The 21,516-nt window shown below is 41.1% G+C and overlaps 1 protein-coding gene across 2 annotated transcripts in view; it reads left to right on the top strand.

Moving 5' to 3' along the window:
• The window catches only part of LOC129720952 (ecdysone-induced protein 74EF-like), a 92,519-nt gene that overhangs the window by 22,310 nt on the left and 48,693 nt on the right, over nt 1-21,516 (top strand). For both annotated transcript variants that reach the window (XM_055672913.1, XM_055672915.1), the window contains exon 2: nt 16,177-16,431. In XM_055672913.1, the coding sequence (XP_055528888.1) occupies nt 16,177-16,431 (255 nt within the window). The remainder of the gene's footprint in view (nt 1-16,176; nt 16,432-21,516) is intronic.

Below are 21,516 nucleotides of genomic sequence, written 5' to 3'. Positions count from 1 at the left end.
AATTGCCAACACTTTAATAAACGATTGATCAATAGTAAATTCGAGAGTCCGTTCGGAGAGCACCCAGCTGTGCGGGCCGCGTTCACAGCAGACAGCGATCGAGCAGAGCGGTGTTTCGAGGGACGCGCCGCCGCCCCAAATGAGCTGACATAATAATAATTCAAGCCGCGCTCTTTAACCACTCTTTTCCGTTTTGTTTTGGTACGGTTTTCGGTTTCACCAGAAGTTATTATCATTTCGACATTTTTTTCGGGTGCGTGCATCGCATCGACGACGGTCGGTAAGTTCGGACGTGACGTAACTGCCGAATGAATGGACCGTCATCATTGCCATCGTCGTTGTCGTCGCTGTCGTTGTCTGCAGCAGATAAAATCTCGTTTCACTCGTCTGTCTCGTTTATCGACCCGGGAGCCAGCGGAAGGGTGCCATTCATTTCGGCACCCAAAACCACCGCGTACAGAGGATGTAACGAAAAACGATTACATCTCATGTGGGAAAAGGTTTCTGAGCTACCGCTACCACTGACTGATCGCACTGTTACGAAATGCTATCCAAAGCCCAATATACAAGTTCATTCATTAGTTGGACCGTGGTAATAACACGCGAACAAACTCCATCCGATCCGCGCTGAACTTTAGCGTGTAAGAAAAAGGGGGGAAGCGAATTTAGTGAATATAATAGTAAATAAAATGAGGTAAGTAGGACATGATGCATTAGTTGCATTAAAAATAAACGTGCGCGATTGTCGGGTGTGTGTTGCCGTGCACCATGTGCATATCCTCACAGTTCACCACCCCGAGCTCGAAGCAGCGGCGAGGGTGCTACGAGCCAGGGAGCCAATGCAATTGCACCAGCGAACGACGCCGCACAGTGGGAGCTGTCATAAGAAAAAAGACAATCTAAGCCATTTCCCCATACGGCAAATGTTAAAATTATTATTAAGTCACTAAGTATCTAGACACTAAACATCTTATCCAATCAATTTGGAATATTTTACAAAGTTTTTGTTATCGCTTAGTTTACTTCAAAAATTAGTCAAAACTTCTTGGTTTTTTGAATTATTTTTCGTTATAGAATATCTAATCTAATCTAATCTTAATGCCGCTGAACGGATTTTAAACACCAATATCTTCATCGAAGTTTTCGGTAACGTCATACTATAATAATATGAATGTATTTCTAACAGTAAACTTATGAAAAGTCGAGAGAAAATTTAACAATTTGGCAAAATTCAACCAATTCAATAGCCCAATAATTTCATTAACGCACCGTCGGAAATCTGCTATTTTCTTACATAACAAGAGTGTGCTCATTGAACAATCAATCCCTCTTTCGTGTTGACAAATCGGGAAAGGAGACGACCACTTTTTACGTAAAATATGAGACATCGCCATTCTCAAAATATTTCAAAGGATTGATATCGGGACTGCTAGTGGGCCAAATTTTTTTCTCGTAAAACTCAGGAACATTTCTAGCAAGCCAAGTGTTTCTCACAATGCCAAGTGTTTTCTTGGCATTGTGAGCAGGTGCTCTGTCTTATTGGAAGACAAAATGACGGCCAGCTGCAGCCAGCTGATCCATTACTCTCTTGCTTCGAAATTTTAACATTTACTCAACAATATTTGTTTACATCAGACATCTAACAGTATAAGCTATCCAGTGCTGCCAGATTTATCCTGTTTCGCAAGCATGAGAAATTGCTATTGGAAATTTACTTCAAAAATTTGTCGCGCTCCCTGTAGACTGTAGTACCCTCAATTACCCAACACAACAACTTCCTGCTATTAAATCGATAAACAACCCGTCTTTATCAAGACGTCTATATTCTGATATTTATCATTTATTTGTCAATTGACATCCATCCACCGAAAATGTAACACCAATGAGCTATGATAAGGATAAAGGCGTGCCCAAAAATGCAACGATAAATACTTCAGAAAAAAAGAATTTTGTTTCCAATAAACTCTACCATAAATTTGAGAAGTAAATATTGAAAATGTTACTAGTCCGTACGAATACGTATTTCGAATATTACTTATATTTATCAGCAGTGCCTATGTGGACTGGTACCTAGTAAGGCGCTCAAAAAATATTTTCAAATTTGATAGATACTTTGTAATATTGAATATTGAAAATAGTTCGCAATATATCAATAGTGTCTTGCCTCTTGTATATAATACTGTTCTGATGCACAGTATAATGCAATCCACGGGTGACGTTCCACTGCTTGTACGTTTGTTATTGTTGCTGTTTTTCAAGCAGCAAAACGAAAACACGACCAAACCCGAAGTCTTTTAATGTCGGCAATAATATCAAAAGTAATTTTTATTGTTGTATTTAGGATTGGCACTCGCGATACTAGAGCTACCGATCGGAGAACATTTATTTTTCACGCTTCTGGACCCGGATCGCATCCAAGTTGCACCGATCGAACATACATAGAGCTGTCATAAGTTGAAAACAGACTGAAATCAGCTGATCGCAACTGTAACTTTGTGATTTTATGATGCTAACGATTGTACCATTGAAAAGTGTAGATCCTTGATTTAAAAACAAGGCCAAATACCTTCCAATGTGGGTATTTTCGGAACTGATATGCTATTCCAAGGCTAGTTTTCGACCCCAGACGCCATTTTATTTCCAATATGGTTTCCGAAAATTACTTAAATACGTCGAATGCATTCGAAAGTTGTTGACAAATTGGTAAATACTTGAAATTGAAAAATTTCTAGAAATGAATTGTGTAATTTCTACCTGAGTTTTTTATTTTGTATTATAGTTCACAACCAATACCCTTATGACATACGTTTGTCTTCAAGCTGATATTTTTAGGCGGTCTTTCTATTTAATACTATCCCGATATTTTTTGAACTTTCAACCTAACCTCGAACATGTTTCAAGAGCAAAATTTAGAGGAATTTCCATTTGGGAATGAAGTAAGACGAACAAAGTTGAATCGCAACTATTTGACTAATTTAGGTGAGCACAATTCCGCTAATTGACTAGTGGCAAATTAGACCACAATGATGTGTTAATGTCACTACTAGACCATAAAAGTTATAAACAGTCAGTCTGTCACTACAGCTACTAGAGCTGCGAATTTTCACTGTCAGCAACAGAATATCAGTTGATATTGAAAGCTGTGGTTTTCAATTCCAGCGCGAACGAACTGAAAATGAAATTACTTACAGCTTCAACCAGTTGAGAGTGGTAATACTGACTACTGCACGAGCTGTGTTGTTTCAGCGATGTTTAAGTGTTTGAGAATATATATGCTTATTTACCTCATCGACTTTATGCATTGGATTGGCCCAGATCAAATAAATTCAATATGTTTCTAGACAATATCATTTTTTTCACTGACATGACTTTCAGTGAGAATTGACACGGGTGACACTCAATATAAGTTTCAACTTGAGAGAATGAACTGTTGTTGTGTGGTTTTTATTTTTTAGTTTCGAAATTTAGCAGCTCTGACTACAAAATGAACGTTGATTTTTTTCTGACCTTTTTCTCTACTTTAAATTGATTATGTTTGTCTACGAGAATTGTCTTAAATGAGCATATAAAAGGTTCGTAAATACTGTTTTCTATAAATTTTCGTGTAATATAGACGTACAATTTGGTGTCATTGGGATTTGTTTGCTTTGATGTAATGTAACTCCATATAACGTACCGAGAAAAAAAATTAAGTTGTCTAATATCAAGGTATGACTGCATCATTTAATATGAATACCGTAAATAACGGGGATGATATCCGGAGACTGCCACCTTAATTTCGGAGAGGTAATTTATTACGTTAACATTGTGGTCGTGTCTCATACACAACCTCTTCAACTTTTTCAGTTTTAGGATTCAAAAATTAATATTGATCGATATTTTATCCGAACACAAGAGAAAATCAAATGTCCATACTAATTTTGCTTCTTTGTTCGGGTTGATTTCTTAGAGATGGTAGAATATTACTTAACAGATATTTCAAAAAGTGTAAGAAGTTGTGTATGAGACTTGTCGCATGGTTAAAGTTGAATTACGCCAGCCTGTCTTATGTCATTGTATTTCTTGCAACAGGTTGGGAAATACACTCGAAAAAAGTTAATTTGAATTTGATGGTCTGAATCTGTAAATTTCGGTATTAATTCTGTTTCAAGGAGGAGCGTTGTTGAAGGTTGCTGAAATATAATTGTCGGTACCTCTTCACCGTTCAAAAAATAAACGAAGGGCCCAGAAATGATTCAAAATGCCATCTGGGGTCGATTTACAGCCGATCAGCTGTTGGGAAGATTGCCGAGATAATTTAAGTAGGTATGTACACACTAAAATGTCAGGAAAGAATTTTGACTGCCTTTTCTCACAATTGATTCCACTGTGCACCATCGTCGCCGTCGCCTCCACCACCGCCACTAGTGACGAGAGTTTGCACTGCATATTTTATTAGGGGTTTTATATACACAGGCATCGGTCGTGTGACGAAAAGCACATTGCACTGCCAGACCCGCAGGAAGAGCAGCTTCGCACTCTTGTCGGAGAATTTCACTTTCGCGCGGATGAAAGTGACATTCAGCGCACAACCACCTGGCAACAGGTTTTCTAATGGCGCCACACGGCATGCCATCACGCCTGTATGCTCTGGTCTCAGGGTCAACGAATCAACCATTTTCAGATAGACTTGACCCGTAGCGGCATACCGCGATAAGTTGATTCAATCGATGCGAGATGCAATGTGGGTTGTGATGATCGCCGCCGCAGTCTTTGTCGCAGACAAAGTTTGTCGCAGACAAAGATCCATTCCACGTTGACACTTCGGCCGGTCGCTCAAGTGGAGCAAAGTTCTAAAAATCGCTTCTGCCTCCATCCGCGCAGATCCGGTGCGATGGCATTTTCAAAACAAGTACCTACTTACTCAAGCACTAGCTTGTTGAAACGCTGCCTAGTTACAAACGACCAGCTGATGGAGAGCGGGGAAAATTAATTTTATTACTCACCGGTGCGCTGTGATGCTGACGATAGGTTTATTAAAGTGCCACAATGGCGCTGACGACATCCGACTTTACGGGACTGCCCGCATTCTGCAGGCGAGTTGAACGACTTAGGTATTAATCACCTCTGTCACACAACTGCAGCGGAAACCGCAGCAACAATGCGGACAACGGTGTAAATTTGTTTACAAAATACTGTCAAACTCTGACTGACGAACTGCAACGCGATTCGACGTCTATTGTTCTGAGTTCAACGGTCCTGCTTCATGCGCGCTAATGCAAGCAAGTCAAAATATTACTACCCAAAGTGACATTCTTTATCCCCCCGGGTCGTAAACAGGAACAACCCGTCAGTCAGGTGATTATGGCCGAGTGATTGAGTGCGGGAGAATACACTTTTAATATCCCGGACGTCTCTCAAGTAGCTTTGCGACTGGGACCCGTTTGTTAGCTAGCGTTGGTATTCACTTTCGCTTACGCTGAAACATAAGCTGCCGTCACGGCCACTATCAGCTTCGCTATCACCGATCGGGGCTTTTTCACGGTCTAGTTGCTCTCCGCGAATATAGGTCAAAGCATGTTTTGACAGTCGCCTAGAGGACTGTTTACATCGGAAATTGCGAGCCTACCGTGCACTAGCAAGGTGCATCCATTGCAGTGCAACTTTCCTTTTCTCTTCCGAGTCACAGTTGGTCACCGATAAAACCATAGAAGTGAAAACATATAATTTAATGCTACTTTAAGCTAACCCAGTCCCGAGGTTGACGACGCGGGCTGCCTTTCTGAGTGTGCACTTTTCCTTTGCATTAGGTTAGCTTTTCACTCTTTCACCGCTCGACTTGGTCGCCGCAGACTGCCGGAGACTTTGACGTTCGTTGGCTCGCTCGTTCGTTCGTTGCATCGCCAGGCAACAGGGAGTGCAGAGAAAAATCACAGCCATTATCGTAATGGATGCAACCAATCAAAAGGCTACTGTCTCCTTCGCTCCAGTTGACGATTATCCTCATTTCTGTAGATTGAATAAACATCAACAAAGTGCGCCCAGCAATACTCAAGGCCCGACTCCGCCGCGGCTTTTTGTGGATCATGGCTGCATTGCCGCCACCGCCGCTGATCAACGTGCGGAATGTGTCACTTCGACTTCGATGGCGGTGCTTCAATCACGCGGAAAAGAAAGCACCATTCTCACCCCCAGCCCTCACCCCTACGCAACCAACAATCCATCCCACAACAAACTGTTTTACACACTTACGATTTTTCCGAATCTCGAATCTCTCATCGATTCAATGCTATTATTACAATTCAGCCGCCTCGCCGCAACCTGTTCCGCAAGCCCGATCATTCCCTGCAACCGCCTGGCTCCACCACTATCTTTCTCTCTATCTCTCTCACTGCTATTATTTATGTATATCTTGCTGTAATACAATAAGCCTTGACCCACTTTGTAGGCTCGAACTCGTGCGGCGGTTGTGTGTGCGACGACGACGACGGCGACGGCGACGATGGTGGCGGCTGATACTCGCTTCTCTTGCGCTCGCTCACAGTGAATAAGCTTGCCTACCGCAACACAGAGCCGCCCGCGCCGCCGCCATTGCACCATCATCTAACTCTCCGTGCAACTCCCGTCGCCGTCGCCACCACCAGCCAGCACCGCCAGCAACTTCGATGATTGACTGTTGTTTTCTTCATTGCCCGGCTTCGCGCTTCGTCAGTATCGCATCAACACTCACAGCTTTTTTTCGGTTTGTTTCGCATTCATATTCATCAGCAGCGTTTTTGATGTAATTTAATCAGACGACGGTTCCCCACCTCTTGCCCGACGGACAAACAGCTGGTCGTGATTTCGGGCGACTCTTTTTGTGTCGTTTTGTTTTGCTTAAATGCCCATAAACGCGATCTTCGGTCTTCGGCAAATCACACACATAGAGGAAGTACCGGGTGAGAAACAGCCGCCATCGTGCAACTGGCTACTGGCTGGCCACGGTACTGACCGCGCTCAGCTCAACCGTGAGCCCCCTGTTTGTCTGTGGCTGCGGATGACGAAACAGCGGAAAATCCTACTACCGCCGAATCACGCCACATCGTTGACCGACCGACCGCCGTTACCTCGACCAGGAAGGGGGAAAGAGGGGAACAGCAATCGATGTCGAAACTTGTTTCGTTACCACTGCCGCCGTGGTCACGTCGTCTCACATCGAATTTGCATCGCGGCTAGTATATTTAGTTGCCTTCAGTTGTTATGTCCCGACGCGATGCATAGCCGCTACAGTTTCCTTGATGAATAATACAGCTATTTGTCACCATTACATTGGTTAACACGTTGCTGCCGGGGCCCGAAGGAACCCATCAGTTGTCCTTCCGACGACGATGATGAGTTGTGCATAGTTCTAGCTGGGGCGGAAATGTAAACACGCATGACATTGTTGGAAGGAGATTCAAACGGTCACATGTTTATAAATAATAGATCCCATTTGTTAATCTCTCGTGTGGAGGATTTCGAGCTGCTAGTGTTTCTAAAAACATGCCACCTGTTATGTTATCTATTTCACAAATTTGACAGTTTCACAACACCATCAAAACACGTCAGTCACACGGAAAACGCGTGGTCCACGTGGCCCTTAAAAAAAACAAACAAGCTCACTTATCGAATGAGGAAAAAGTGAAAAAGTAAAAATATCTGTCTACCGCGTCCTTGGCCTAAAACTCTGTTCTCGATTACACAACACGCTTGATTTTGTTTGGATTTTTCCGAATGCTTGACATCCGTTTTGATTCCTTTGCTTCAAATCGAAAAAACATAGTTTTTTCTGAGAAGTCGTTCAAACCTACAAAATGATTTTTCTACCCCCACATTAAACGCACACACACACACCCTGGCACAGGGTTCACAGACGGTAAGTGCGGCCAAATCCCGCAAACAAATCAAACATTAATTAATTTCGCAGTTCAACTTCTCATTTCAATTTCAATTTACTACCCCGGGTGGAGGGAGCTTTACCCTTCTTCCCTTCGAGCACCCCCACAACCACCATTCTTCGACTCGTCACGTCTCGTCACGCTTTTTTGACGTGTCCCCGAACCGAAAGCCCGTCGAAAATTTGGAGTTCGTTTACTCTCTAATAAAATCGCAAACAAAATGGCGCACGGCAGCCACTCCGGTTACCAGCGCCAGAAGAAAGAAGAGCTGGCGCATACACGTCTGCTTAATTAAACACTGAATAAATAATTAAAGTAAACACCGATTCCTGCTCTCAGCCCTCCACGGCTGCTGCTGCTGCGAGAGCTTCCCTATCCAGTGACGAAAGGAAAGGATTTTCCGCAGGATATTCCGCTTTATGCTGCCAAAGTGGCGTAAACAAAGCACCATAATCAGTTCGGCTTCTCATCATCAGTTTAATCAGCGTTATGGGGCGATGACTTTTTGTGGGTTTTTCTTTCTCCGGCTTCTCCGGCTCCACCAGGGGAGGAACATGTTCCTAAGCTGAAACATGCATTTTATGTAGTTGGCAGCTTGTTTAGAAACTGCATTTTAGTTTTATTTTTTTGACTCTTGGAGGTCACCTCATAACCTGAGGAAGAACGAAAACTAACAAATGGTGTCGTAAAAATATTACAACACCTAACCTCACTTTTACTACGTGTGATCATTGTATATTGCTTGGAAGGGGCGTGAATTCTGTATCAAAATAATAGTGAGATCAAGGACGGATAAAGGTTTTTCACAACAAAGCACACAATCACCTTTTGAATTATCTACTGATAAGTTGAAATTTTCAGGTCTATGATTGACAAGTAGGTTTAAATCCATAAAATGAAAAGTCGTAATCTCGAAAGCAAACGAAACCTTACAATTACACATTTCTAATAGTGTTGAGAAGTCACCATTTGTGATTGGCCACATAAAACAATTAGCTGCTAACAATTACTTAAGTTATTAACAAACTTGTCTTCAAAAAATTTGAATTTAAAACTTGAAATTTCAATTTAATTTAATCTATCTTTTTCTCGTTTGACATTTTGAATGAACTGTACTGTTCTGCAAATGAGGAGTTTGAGTGCTGCGGATCCTAAATCCGGCTCTTAGTTAAATAAATTTCAACCGTTAATTGCAGACATAGATAATATTTCGCTTTTAATTCTAGCGCAAAACGAGAAAATATCAAATTTTCTATCATTTATTTATTCTGTCCTTCAAAGGACAATTGTTGTTCAATGAAAATTGCCGATCATAATGCATTGAAACGAACCGTAGAAATAAAGTAACCCTAACCCCCTGCTATTTCTAAGGCAAAAGCTGAGATTTTTACGTTCAAAGTCGTCAAACAAAAACAAACCTCAAAATTGTATGGAAAAACATTTCTAGTCTAGTTACTGGTTTCTTCTATCTCCAATTCATCTGGTGTGCACGTATTAGTTTGTTTGTCGTACGCATGCAAAGTGGAGAAAAAGTAACAAGAGCTGCCAGAAAATCTTTTTTCTCTTCATCCTTCAGTATTCAAATGTTGATGATTGCGAAGCCTTTACACGCTTTTTTAAATAACATCACGATTTGTAAGGCGCGTTTGAGCAAACACTTTTTTGCAAGCTCTCATTCAATCCATGCTAAAAACCCACTCATCGTAATATGAAAACCAAACGGATTCGAGGTTCCGCCTCTATAATTTTTCCCCTTTAGATTCGATTCTCCCTGAAGTTCATCGTGTTAACCGCCAAAAAGACTCATTTGAACCTGTCCGTGCCAATCTAGGAGACTAAAGTGATAACTTTTCACTGCGCTAGAGTACAAAACAGTGGCGTTCCAATAAGACATTTGAGGCTAGTACGGTACGGGAGAGATTCTGATAAAAACAATAACTGAAATGAACCTGTTCGTTACCTTAATAGAAATGTAGCGAGTCAAGTCTTACTAGCACATACATTGGTGGCTCTCAGTTGTTCTTCTGCACAAACACATACAAGTGCGGTACTATATTTTTTGACATAGAACTACTAAAAGCAATGACGGAAAATTCTACTTTTCATAACAAATTTGTTACTTTGAAAGCAATAATTTTCATCTCCAGTCAAGTCACAACAGATATTGCCGAAAATTTTACACATATTACGGAGTGTTGAAAAAGTGTGACAAATACTGCTAGGTATATTTTTGACGTAGAACTACGTTTTTACTTTAGCCTGTCACAAAGGGGTGTAAATTGAAAATCCTTTAACGAAAAGGGGACGAATTTGTCCCTTTTTAAATGCTTATAAGTCGGTTTGTTTTCAACCGATTTCCTTCATTCTTGTAGCAATCGACTGTAAAATTATACTTACGTCCGTCCAAATGCAGAAAAATGTTTCATTATGCGAACTATTGTACTATTGCAAATTGTCAAGCCTTGTTGAAACGAAATTTACGTCCTCTGATTGATCGCTTGCTGGTGATTGACAGAACAGTATACCTAGTTATGCGTAGCGTAGCAGCACAGCGGTAGTAGCAGCAATGGGTTGGCTGGCTTTCCGCATTTGCTTTCGGCTAAAACGAATCATTTGCCGGTTGTTCACATATCTCAGCAGCAGCATGGTAGCAGCAAGAGTTTCGATTTGCTGGTTGAGGGCTCCGACTTTCTTCACCGCGATGCAGCTTTGCTTTATTTTAGCAACAGCACAAGCGAGCATTTTGAGCAGGATTCTAGCAATCAAAATCTATCGCGGTCATCTAATTTACTAAGCAGCTTTTACAGCAGTGTGTTGTTAGTTCTTAATCCCCCGCTTTTATTACCCCCCCCCCCCCTTTTTGAACAGCAAACTGCCCTTCTCAAGGCAAGTAAATAAGTTATCAAAGATTCATCATTTTTTAGAAAGGTCTCGAGCCTTTATTCTGTTCAAACTGTGATGTCGTATTTTCCTGTGCAAACTAAATGCCGATAGCCTTCCAACAGCTACTTATTTGTACGAAAATTCGAAAATATTACACTTCATTTAAAATGCTGAAACGTCTTGACAAAGGCGGTTAGTTCCACTTCCAGTAATAATTTCAACTCGACTCATCAATCAGCATGAACGGAATTTTGTCATCTTTCAGCTGCACAGTCGCTACATGATGCAACACGCAACAGCGAACAGAAGAAATCGCTTGTAAGTTCCGGGCCACTACACGATACGAGTTAAATCGTTGTATGTGTGTGTGAAAGCGCAATCGATCGGTCTTTTTCTGCTGGCTACAAAAATTAAATGCGAATTATGGAATCTTTCGTCTAGAGAAGATGAGAGAATGACGTGAAAATTCACAAAAAGGTGGAGCCTATATTAGCGCACCCTTCGACTGCAAAAAAATAAATGCTTCTGGTCGAATTAGTTACATTCTTTTGGTGAAAGGTGAGACGTACGGACGGTTCTATATTGATAGTAGCGTATCAGGTTGAGCCAGTACCAGCTGGCTTTCCGTATTTGCTTTCGGCTTGAACAAATCGCTTGCCCGGTTGGTCACATGTCTCAGTAGCAGCGCGGTATTTTTGAGTGTGTGTTGTCAGAGTGCCTTATATCCCCACAAAGGTTGTAATAAGGGAGCCTGTACACCAGAGAGACGCAGAGACACTCACCGTTGAGGCAACAACTGTCAACATCAAAAGCTCGCCCGTTTTGATGTTGACAGTTTCCTTAACGGTGCCTTGTCATTTCTCCAATATACAGGTTCACTAGTTGTAATCAGTAACCAAATCAAAGTAACCGAACAAGTAAGGCAGAGTTTCTTGATTTGAGCATGCAATGGTAGACTATATGATTCATTAAGGAAAACCTATTCAGTTTTTAATAGTGCGCGGAGTTCTACGTCAGTTATGCGGTCGTGTCTTGGATTCAACCTCCTGCTATTTTGGTTACTTTTAGTTTGCTAGTTTTTTGTCTGATGCGTGGTCATAAGACACAAAAAGTAAAAAAAAGTTACTCAAGTGTCAGAAAATCGTTTAAAATTATTAGAAACTTCATTCTTAATTATTAATTGTAACATAAAAAATAGGTTTCTCACAGGTTTTGATGCTAAATAATATCAACTTTGGCAGAAATTTTAATATTCATTGCTTGCCTGGATTTCTGCCACAGAACATCAAAAAGATGTTTGACTTAAAATCTCATATTGTTCAGGAAAAAAATTATTGGCTTTCCGTAGATTTTCGCTCTTCTTGTTTACGCCAAGACTGTTTCTGGTAGAGAAAAGAAACGTGGTGCAAAGCCTTCCTATAGACATTTTAATACATCTGATTGGCAGTTAGTGAAGTAGAATAACGCAAGGAAAAATTATTATATAGGGAGTGCTTCCAACCGGATGAGTTTGAGAAAAAAAGCAAAAATTGTATCGACTTATTTCGGATTTAGAATGAATTGCAAACCGAGTTAAAAAAGTCCATCGAAAAATTTTCCAAGTAAACACTAAATTTTTAATGACAAAACGGAGATTTCTAGCAATGTCTGATCAATAATACACTCCTTGATAGTAACAAATTGGATCTGTGAGTGTAAACTTTTAAGTTGTTCATACCATCCTTTTGCTGTTAAGGAGCTAAGGCAGGGAAGGAAAAAAACTGATCGAAAAGGTGATGTTTCCCTATAATTCTATACCTAAACATATAAAAACTATACTTAACTCTCAAACGTGTAAATACTGCAACTTAAAACTTTCTATGAAACTGCTGAGCAATATTCACAGGAATGTTTGATCGAACAGTAGTAAAAAGTCAAACCATCGCTCATCTTTAGGTTAATCGAAGATCTGAGTGCCCCGTTGTCAAAAGTCAACCCGGGTTAGGATGCTACACCATTTAAAGGGTGATACAGTCTAAAACAAATAAATACAACAAAACAGCACCAACGTTTATGCTTACCAGGGGAGTCAGTGTTTTTATAAGTTTGCTTGCTACCGCATAACTAACCGAGGTTAATGCGGCCATAAACCATCGGATTATCACCTCGAGTTCCGGAAAGAACGCAGCGTCATAAAGCTCGATTAAACTTAATTTTCGTTTTGCATCGAGTTTCAAGTCGAAGATGATGGGTTCCACCGCAAATAAAGGCGACGATATCTTGTTCCGTTTCAGGATAAATCCTTCCACTTATCATCAATCAACAAATTACACGATTCGCTTGTGCGGTTAAGCCGTCCAGTCAATCACTTCAGCTCTGAGCTAAACATCGAAAAGTTACTCCCATTCAGTAAAAGCTTCTTTCGTATAACAATAAACGGAATAACCCTCAAAATGTGTGTGTGTATGCGGCGATACATAATGCTTTGTCGCATGGGTTGTCCGTCCAGTGGTCTGTCAGATTGCTTTCGAGACCAGAACTACTCCAGCGTTGTAAATGTTTCGCACTGTCAATGGAGACGCCGTTGACGCCGTCGTCACCACTGCTGCACAGTCTAGCCATATTGATCCGTTCTCCGTTCCGAACCCGTGTTTCAGATGGCCCACTGAACGAACACACAGTACCGCGGTGGCTTTCCCAAAACCAAAAGGATTTTCACTTTTCTCTTGCTGCTCTCGCTCGGCTCTACTACCTACTACTACTAATAGTAGTAACAACTACTAATGCCACTACACTACCACCTCTAAACTGCCACTAACAAGCCCGACGGATCAAAGCCGAGGGAGAAAGTATTTTCACTTTCACTACAAATGCCACCCATCATCACCACCCACACCCACCCACTACGGCGAGCATGACGACAACGACGATGGAAAACTCGTTTCGCTAGCACGCGCGTTGTTGCTATTGTTATGTGGAAAACTTTACTACTGCTCCGCTGCACACACCTTGCTTGTGTTCAAGGGTGGGAATCCAAGTTTGGAAAAGCATATCGTTCCCTCTTTCAGCCTGTCTGCCACCTGTCAGAATTCAATGTTGCGATTCGTTTGATCCTCCCACGGTCGGAAAGGTCTGAATGAAGTCGTGTGGAATGGAGTTTAGTTTCGAATGACTAGTAACTAAAGAACGAAAGAAAAAGCACTCCGGTAATGATTTTATCAAAAAAAAAACGAATACCTTAGGGTACCATTCTGCACCAGTCAAAATAACCCGCTCTCCGCCGGGTGCCGCAAGAATGTTAATAAGTCTAATTAGTGTCACAACCAGAGTGAGCTGTCACCAAAACAATTACTGTTTTTTTTTTTTTTTTCTACTGAACTGATCAACAAACAGCACTTAGAGAATGGACTGTTGCTTCGGGGCCATTAAAAAAAAGCTGTGACAAATTTTCCCGGAGTCGCACGAGGGACCAACTTCGACTTCAAAGCCAAAAGCCACCGCCATGGAACCGTCAATTCAATTGACAATACATCAGGGCAACTCTTTCCGACGTGAGCAGGAAAAAGGAAATGATGAAGTTATCGATTTTCCACACAACCAGTCTAGCCTAGCGGTTCTGCTGAAATCCCTATCGTGCCCGCATCTGTCCGCCGCCGGCTGAGGACATCGAAATTGATGGCCGTCAATTTCCACTTGAGGTGGCGGCTATTTATCGCACCACATAGTTTGCGGAGGTGACTTTTCTTTTTTTTCACCTGTGTCCTGAAAACATTTCCGACGAGCGAAAAAAAACACACGCTTTATCAGGGCAGCGACCCAAAGCCGAACCAAACCTACTGCACCCCCACCGCCGCCGTCACCGCAATAATATTATTTATGCTGCGCCATTTTTTACTCTCACTCTTTGGCAAACCGTTACCAGTTCCCATGTGTTCCGATAAAGACGTCGCTAGACGCTCGCTCGGTTGCGAAACATATTTCCATATTCATGACCCACCGATCATCGTCGTTCTGGCCGCGCCGAAGCGGGAAAAGGCTCTTGGAAAAATGTGGAACGCAGACCCCGAGAAAGTTGACCGGCAGCAGCGGCGGGGCAGGCAAACATTGTGGGGAAGAAAAATTGACCGAATCTGGATGGCAATTAAAATTTGTCACATTGTGCCGGCGGGTGGAAAATTATGCGATCCACCGGGCGCGACTGTAACCACTGTGGAGATAAATTTGCATCCCGCTTGACGTTTTTTTTTTCTTCGCAGTTCACTGGCCAAAAACACAGCATGGTTAGGAAGGATGTTTTCTGAATGATGGGTGGAGCTCCGTTGTGTCTTACTTAATTTCAATAATGACGTGGGTCAAATGATCCCCAATTATCTTGCTAATTGTGAACCAATTGTACTCCGCCGGAATTGCCTTCCTTCTTCAAAAGGAATCTTCAAGTTTAGCTGCCATTATGTTGGACCCAGGGTTTTTCACCCTCAAAGCGTTTTATTTTCCCTCATATTTTCCTTTATTACACTGGCCAGCTTGTGCTGACTGGGAGCGGATGTCATCGTCATCGTCCCCGTCCGCGTCAGTGCCATCATCGTCGTACCACTGCACAGTCATTACCCGACGGACTCGAAACCCCACCTGTGAAACTAGAACAAGCACCCACACCGTCGAAGAAGAAACAGCGAAAAAAGCTCTCAAAAAGTCACGAACTTGTTCGCTTTTATTACTAAATAATATAATGGCGGCAAATAAACTGCGTGGAAGGAAGGGCGATCCACCCTCCGACGCCACTTCTACCATCCCACGCCTTCCTTGCTAGGGCAGTTTCCGTTTTTTTTTGCGGCTTACTTACCCGAAAGGACCGATCGGCGGGCAGTTGTCTAGCTGTCGTTTCGTGTCACACACAAGACGGATGCAGCCAGGCGATGATAAAATTTGATGATAACGATAATGACAGACTTCGCAGGAGGGGAAGGTGAAATTGTCAGTACAAATGCGAGATGCGTTAGTGAAAAGATTCACACACCCACTAGCCAGTCTAGGCCGAGATATCCTATCCGAATGAATTGAGGGGCGTGTTTCCGAATTTTCGTGTACACAGAACAGATTGGTAGAAAAGTTCTTTATGCACACAGAGCTGTTGTTTATCTTCATGTTTTGATACTATTTACTTACTCCATCCATTGTTGGAAAACAACTGTCCAACGCCACATCAGACATGCGGTCCCATCGGAATGTCGAATGCCATAAACAATCGCTATCCTTCACAGTGAACCAGTCTTTATTGACACTCTCTCCCAGTTTTGTCCCGTCACAACATAATGCACCATTAGCTGATCATAAAACTCAATTGGCTTTATATCCAGACCACGTAACTGCATCCCAGACTGATGGAATGTCCTTCCTTTTTTTTTGTTCTGTCTTGCAGTGGACACCGAGCTACCACTACCACCCCAGACGCCAAGTCCGCCGCCCCAGCAGCGATTATCGTCGCAAACCCACCTCCACCATCATCACCACAGCAGTAGCGGTAACCATCACCAGCAAACGGCTGGCAGTCTACTGGCCAGCAGTCTCAGTCAATCGACCCAGCAGCACAGGCCACTCCTGCACGGACTGCTCAGCGGCACGCACATACCTCAGGCGCCCTACCACAGCCGGGGCTACAGCACGTCCAGTACAGGTTAGTGGCATCCAAAACGTAAACTTCATCACGGTTTTGTTTTTTCCGTTTTTCATACTGGGACTCGCCACCACACTTTCCCATCGTGTCCCGTTTATTTATAGCAAAATTTTCGGATTATGAATAATTGAGCTGTTGTTCCAACCCCGGACACAGCCGGACCAAACCCGAAGCTAGTAGCCTCCGGGGACAAATACCTGGTCTCTAAAATTAATGATTCCATCCAACCCGCAATTCATATTTGTCAGAAAAAATATGATTATTCCCTGAACCCGGCCAAAATTGACCCCTTTTCTACCGTCCGACCGTCAGCACAAAATCGAACTGACCATCCATCGACACAGTTAACTCTAAGCCGTTTATTCGAACAGCAATCGGCACCCTTCCTGAAACAGTGTCGTGCGAAGTAGAATGCTTCCAATGACGAGGTAAAAAATTACATTGCAAGGACCTCTCGTTCATCCGTCAAGTTTCACGCACCGTTCCACACCGAAACAACGCCGTCCAGACCAGATTCAGTTCAGGACAATAAAAATAAAAACAAGCTTCCATCCAACTTTCTCCCCTCCTTCCTAAATCCAGATAATTTTCGAACCAATCCTTGCCTCGCAGAATATGATGAACCGCGCGACTGCTTCCTCTAAGGTGAAGCAAAAAAAAAACGACTGATTATTATGCGGAATTATTACATGCGACGAGTTGTAATTATGGAAGCCTGTCCTCCTCGCGGTCCTCGCTGCTGCGATGCGGTTTAATCCTCGCGTGAACAGGTTTCCCGGGCAAGGAACCACTTTAACACGCCGGGCGCGCGCGCTGGTTCTCCCTGTTTTCGCCGATCCCGACACAGGTACGTGATAGTCCGCCGCGCGGTGAAAACATTAGAAAGGAGCGACCGCGGCGAAAACGCGATCCGAGGCTTACGTAATGCTTTCAACTGTGCTACCGTGCTGTTGTGTTGCGCTGCGCTGCGCAGATTCGGCGAGATACGCGGAACAAGATAATGATGAGGAGCGGTCAAGCAGGATGACAAAATTTCGGAACGGAATGCTAGGAATAGCAGCCGGGAGGGGGAAGGGACGGACGCGATGCGGTTGTTAAATTTATTTATTTTCATATAAGGAAATAAAAATAAAAGGGTTTGACGGTGCGTATCATCCTTGTTGTCCATCGGGAAATGTTGCCTTCCGTACAGGAAGGAAACGGAAGGAATGGGAAATAAAAATTATCGCGATGTGCTACGGAACTGTGTTCTGTAGGTTGTTTTCCGGTTTCGAGGATGCTTAAAATATTCAGTGTGGAAGTTATCTTGTACTTTTTAATTAGACCAATTTCAACTGTTTCTAATTTTTAACGAACTCCAGTGAGAAACAATAAAGGACGTTCTATCGGGACAGATAGTCTTTTTTATATTTGCTTCTCCTAAGCAACAACTTAAGACTCGGTGTGTAAACAGCTGGCCGGAACCTGCACTCGATTGGCGATGATGTGCAAATTGATAAGAGTGTCACACCGTGTATCAGCGACTTGTTTATTTTTGTTTGTGCGGTTGAAGCGTCTTTGTTCATGGCTGCTAATTCCAGCCACGGAAATCGAATAGATGCGTGCGTTCGGTTGAATGGATGAAATCATGCGTACTGGAAATGATTTCGAAAAAGGCTATGACTGGTTTTAAATAAAAAAAAAACTTAATCTGACGAAAAAACTTTATGAAAATTCAATAAATTAGTTGAAACATTGGAGAAATTTGAAACAAAAATTAAACCTAAAAATTAAATAATTGAAATATTTCAAAATGATGAAATTTTAACGAATAATAATTAGTAACGATTTGAAGTTCGTTCAAAAATAGTTCCAAAACTGTTCGAGAACTATTTCAAGATTGTTTTGAAAAAGATTCAAAATATCAAACTTTACAGAAATTTCGAAATATAATCAGAAATTTGAATAAGATTAAAAAAAAAATATATAAAAATAGGATTTAAAATAATTGAAAAGCTCATGCAAGATTGGATAGAAAAATAATTTAAAAATGATCCGTAGTAATCCTAAATGATTCGACACTATTAAAAAAATGACTTGAAAATATTTTAGAAAGTATTTGCTGCATTAAATTTGAAACTTCTCCAAAACAAAAGCAAATATAGAGTTAGTATCAAAGAACGAACTGTAGATTGGACAAAAACGAACAATTTGAGTCAAAGATTTTTGTATCGACTTTTTATGACAAAAACATCAGAGTACGTTTCAAATAGCACTGCTTCTGAACATTTTTGCTTCCAAAATGTTATTTTTACACTCATTTAGACATGTAGAAGCTGTGCCAAGTAAAAAATTTTCTCAGCTTTCCAATAAAACTGATAGAATTGCTCTAAAAGGAAAAGCCCCAACGTTAGAGCCACTTTATGGAAGAGTATCCATGAAACTTCAAAGTTGAATGACTCCGAGAAGGTTAACGTTAGGGCATATGCGTAGAAGAGTTTTTTTTTTCATCAAATGTGATTCTCTGTCAGTCTCTAAAATACTCCCGACAAGCAAGCAATCAGCTTGTACATCTTGCCATAGGTAAGGGAATAGAGTCGAATGGAATTAAGGGGCCATCCACATACCACGTGGACAGATTTTTAACGATTTTGACCCCCCCCCGTCCCCCTCCGTGGACAACTGCCCATATAAATTCTAAAAAATTGTATGGACCGTGGCAATTAGCCAACCCTCCCCCCTAAGCTGTCCACGTGGCCCCTAATCAATTTGATGGTTTGAAGGGTAGTAAATTTCAGTAATAACTTTCTTTCAAAGTAAAAATATTTTAAGCAACTCAAATATATTTAAAAAATAATTTTATAATAATTCTTAAAAACGATTCAAAAATGTTTACCAATGCTTTAATATGAGTGTGTAAATTCCAAATAAAATTTAAAATTGTACCAGGAAAAATTCGAAATTAACAAAAAATATTTTCAAACAAAATAAATACACTAATGAAGAGCTAATATTGATTGAAAAATGACTCACAAATGCTTAAAAATGATAACTGAAATATTAATAAATGAAGAGGTTGTGTATAAGACATGACCGCAACGTTAACGTAAAACTACAATAGCCTGTCTTAAATAAATGTGTTTTGTTGCTATAGGTTAAGAAATAAACTCGCTTGAGGTTTATCAATTTGATGGTCTTAAGCGGTATATTTTGGTAACAATTCTCTTCCAGCTTACTTTAACTAAATGATTGGTAACCCTAAGGAGGCAATCATTAAAAAAAATATACGTTAATACCGATCACCAACATTATTGTTTTGCGAAAACTTAAAGTTTGATATGTCACAAGCAAGGTTCCGCAACCTCTTTTAATCTAGCCTGTGTCCAGAGCTGCGAAATTTCGAAACTACAAAATAAATATCACACAACAGCAATTTCATTCTCTCAAATTGAGATTGATATTGAGTGTCACCTGTCTAGAAACATGTTGAATATATTTGATCTGAGCCAATCCAATGCATAAAGCCGATAAAGTAAATGGGCATCTATATTCTCAAACACATGAACATCGCTAAAACAACGCAGCGCGTGCGAAATCGCAGTAGTCAGTATTACCAGCTATCAACCGACTGAACCTGAAAGTAATTTCATTTCCAGCTCTTTCGTGCTGACATCGATATTCAGAGCCTTCAATTTCAACTGATATTCTGCTGCGGACAGTGAAAAATTCGCAGCTCTGGAAGGGTACTTACCTCACGGTCCCCACGACAAATCCGAAACACAAAAAATTTCGAAATGTCCCCTGCTGCGCCGAAAACTATGATAAATTTGTGATCTTTTGAAAAAGATTCGATCAAATTTAGATCTTGCGGAACGGCATGTAACAGAGTTTTCATTTATTCGGCTCTGGTCAGGTACACAAGTGTTAATTGGCTTGAAATCATTTGAGCATTATGTTGAAGGTTGCTGGCACACCTTTTCATCGTAAAAAAAATGCTGGATATAGCAGACAATACTGTCAGAGATAGCAAGACACACAAACAGACGTACTACTACATACAAAATTCTAAAGAAATTGTAGTTCCTGTTTACTTCTAATTTATTCCTCTTTTGATGATTTCCATTTTACACCCCTCTCTCATAATGTAAGACGTAAATTTACGTTAAAATATCAATAATGCTGAACTAACTCGAAAATATTTAAGAAGACACGTACATCTGAACAAGATTCAGTAATAAATCGGAAGTCACATTCGAAAAAAACTTGGTACGTCTGTTCGCCTGTAGTAATAATACCAATGGCACTTTTGAGTGCCCCAAAGTTATTTAAATGAATAATATTTCAAATATATTTATATTTTTATGCCACCCGTCAAAACATGGTGAAGAGTGGTAAAACTAGTGGTTCTCTAGTATTGCACCCTGGGCAAAATGAAAAATCCCACTACTTGACTGCCACTGAGCTGGCAACCTAGAATATAGCATTTTTAATATAAAATTGGCCAACAAATCGATTGGTGATAACTTCATCCTGTGAAGAACACGGGAATTTTCACCCTATATTTGCGTGTTTCTGGAAATAGACCCTTTCCCATGCACTGCACAGAATGAAACCATCACCAATCGATTTATTGACCAGTTCTACATAAGCTAAATTTCTGGTTGCCAGCCCAGCGGCATTAAGTAGTGAAAATTCGGGTTCCGTTTTTCCCAGTGTGCATTGTGTAGTGTTCGAAGCTCCATTTTCAGAGAGTTTCACCTGATATTTGGCTTCGTTTTCAGCGTTGATTAGTCGAAATATACGTTCAATGAGGCTCTAAATCTTTACATTAGTAATCACCATAAGAATCACGAATTCTGCACTTTTGGATTTTCCAATCGATTGCTGTTCAAATGTAGGAAATCCATTAAAAACTGACTGAGTTTCGAGCAAGACAATTTTCGTGACGCTGTCGAAGTTTTGATTTTACATCCCACTCCTAGAATGTGCCGCAAGACGTAATTCTACGTCAAAAAAAATTATAAAACTAAACTAACTCGAGAATATTTAAAAAAAAAACACGCATACCCAAACATGATTCGATAATAATTTGGTGTTACTATTATT

This window comes from Wyeomyia smithii, chromosome 2 (assembly GCF_029784165.1).
Source record: "Wyeomyia smithii strain HCP4-BCI-WySm-NY-G18 chromosome 2, ASM2978416v1, whole genome shotgun sequence".
Taxonomy (NCBI): Eukaryota; Metazoa; Arthropoda; class Insecta; order Diptera; family Culicidae; genus Wyeomyia; species Wyeomyia smithii.
This window is presented reverse-complemented; position numbering and strand designations above follow the sequence as displayed.